This window comes from Neopelma chrysocephalum, unplaced genomic scaffold, assembly GCF_003984885.1.
Source record: "Neopelma chrysocephalum unplaced genomic scaffold, ASM398488v2 Primary Assembly neopelma1_96261, whole genome shotgun sequence".
Taxonomy (NCBI): domain Eukaryota; kingdom Metazoa; phylum Chordata; class Aves; order Passeriformes; family Pipridae; genus Neopelma; species Neopelma chrysocephalum.
In genome coordinates, this window is record NW_020924910.1 from 33,539 (window position 1) to 35,732 (window position 2,194).

The window sequence follows — 2,194 nt, forward strand, 5'->3', positions numbered from 1 at the left end:
GGAGTAAAAACCTGGGACTTAAATTCAACTACTGGAATTCCACTGGTAGAATTCCAGGAGTTAAATTCAACCTCCAAAATTCCAGTAGTTAAAATCTTGGAGTTAAATTCCAGGAGTTAAATTCAACAGGTGGAATTCCAGGAATTAAAACCTGGGAGTAAAAACCTGGGACTTAAATTCAACCTCCAAAATTCCACTGGTTAAATTCAACTATTTTATTAATTAAAACCCAAGAACAAAGCACTTTTTTTTCCTCATTAAAAAAGCCCCCAAGATTAAATTCTTTTCCTCATCAACCCCCCCAAATAAACCACTTTTCTCACCAAAACTCAGGAATAAACCGTTTCCCCTCCTCAAAACCCACTGAAATAAACTCTTTCCCTCATGAAAAGCAGAAAAATAAACACTTTTTTATCACGAAAACCACAAAAATACACTATTTTCCTCATCAAAACCTAAGAATAAATTGTGTTCTTCATTAAAAAACCCCAAGAACTATTTATTTTCCGCACCAAAACCCAGGAATAAACCATGTTTCTCATCAAAAAAGCAACAAGAATAAACAATTTTATTCCTCAAAACCCAACAATAAACTACTTTATTCCTTAAAACCCAACAATAAACTACTTTATTCCTTAAAACCCAACAATAAACTATTTGATTCCTTAAAACCCAACAATAAACCGTCTTCCTTATGAAAAAAAAAACCCAAAATACGCAATTTTCCTCACCAAACCCCCCCAAAATACACAATTTTCCTCACCAAACCCCCCCAAAATAAACCATTTTCCTCACGAAACCACAGCAATAACCCCTTTTCCCCCCTCGAACACTACATTTCTGGGATATTCATCCCAGAATATCCCAAGTTTCGCCCTCTTTAGGGGGATAAAACCGGTTTTAAGTCTCTGAGCGGGGATAAGACTCGACCCCCCCCCCACGCCCCCCCCCCTCCGCTCTCACCGTCGCCGCTCCGGCCCCGGCGCTTCCGCGTCCGGGCGCGCGCGCGGCCCAGCAGCCAATGGGAAGCGGTGGGAGGGGGAGGACGACCAATGGGAGAGAGGGGGCGTGACCAGGATGGGGAAAGGGGCGGGGTTTGGCAGCAGGTCCCGCCCCCTGCTGGGCGGAGGGGGGAAGGAGGCGGGGGCGTGAGGGGGGGCGGGAACGGGGTGTTCCTGTGGATCGGAATCCTATGGATCCGAATTCCTATGGATCCGTGGGTGTTCCTAGGGATCCGAATTCCTAGGGATCTGTGGCTGTCCCCATGGAGGTGTGGGTGTCCTTACGGACCTGTGTCCCTATGGATCCGAATTCCTGTGGATCTGTGTGTGTCCCAATGGATCGAAATTCCTGTCGATCTGTGGGTGTCCCCATGGAGCAGTGGGTGTCCTATGGAGCTGTGGGGGTCCCTATGGAGCAGTGGGTGTCCCTATGGAGCAGTGGGTGTCCCCATGGAGTTGTGGGTGTCCCCATGGAGCTGTGGGTGTCCCTATGGAGCTGTGGGTGTCCCTATGGAGTTGTGGGTGTCCCCATGGAGCTGTGGGTGTCCCCATGGCCCCATGGATCTGTGTGTCCCCCCATGGACCTGTGTCCCCACGTCCCTATGGATCTGTGTGTGTCCCCATGGACCTGTGTGTCCCCATGGACCTGTGTCCCCATGTCCCTATGGATCTGTGTGTGTCCCCATGGCCCCTTGTCCCTATGGATCCGTGTGTGTCCCGATGGCACCATGTGTATCCCCATGTGTCCCCATGTCCCCACAGCCCTGTGTCCCCAGAGCCTTCTGTCCCAATGTCCCCATGGCCCCTAATCCTGTGTCCCCAAGCTCCATGTCCCCTGTCCCCATGGTCCCTAGTCCTGTGTCCCCTTGCCCTCTGTCCCATGTCCCCTGTGTCCCCTGGTTGGTGTCCTCCTGGCCCTGTGCCTTCTGTCCCATGTCCCCTGTGTCCCCCTGGCCCTGTGCCCTCCGTCCCATGTCCCCTGTGCCCTCTGTCACCATGGCCCCTGGCTGGTGTCCCCCTGGCCCTGTGCCCTCTGTCCTCTGTCACCTGTGTCCCCCTGGCCCTGTGCCCTCTGTCCCCCTGGCCCTGTGCCCTCTGTCCCCTGTGCCCTGTGTCCCCCTGGCCCTGTGCCCTCTGTCCCATGTCCCCTGTGCCCTCTGTCCCCTGTGCCCTGTGTCCCCCTGGCCCTGTGC

The 2,194-nt window shown here is 52.6% G+C and overlaps 1 protein-coding gene across 1 annotated transcript in view; it reads right to left on the reverse strand.

Annotated features, from left to right (window-relative positions):
• Nucleotides 1-1,119, reverse strand: part of LOC113981215 (ubiquitin carboxyl-terminal hydrolase CYLD-like) — a gene marked incomplete at its 5' end in the record, with an annotated part of 15,129 nt that extends 14,010 nt beyond the window's left edge. Inside the window, 1 exon segment of the mRNA XM_027708504.1 lies at nt 964-1,119. Within this exon segment, the coding sequence (XP_027564305.1) occupies nt 964-1,119 (156 nt within the window).
• Nucleotides 1,120-2,194: the final 1,075 nt, after the last annotated feature.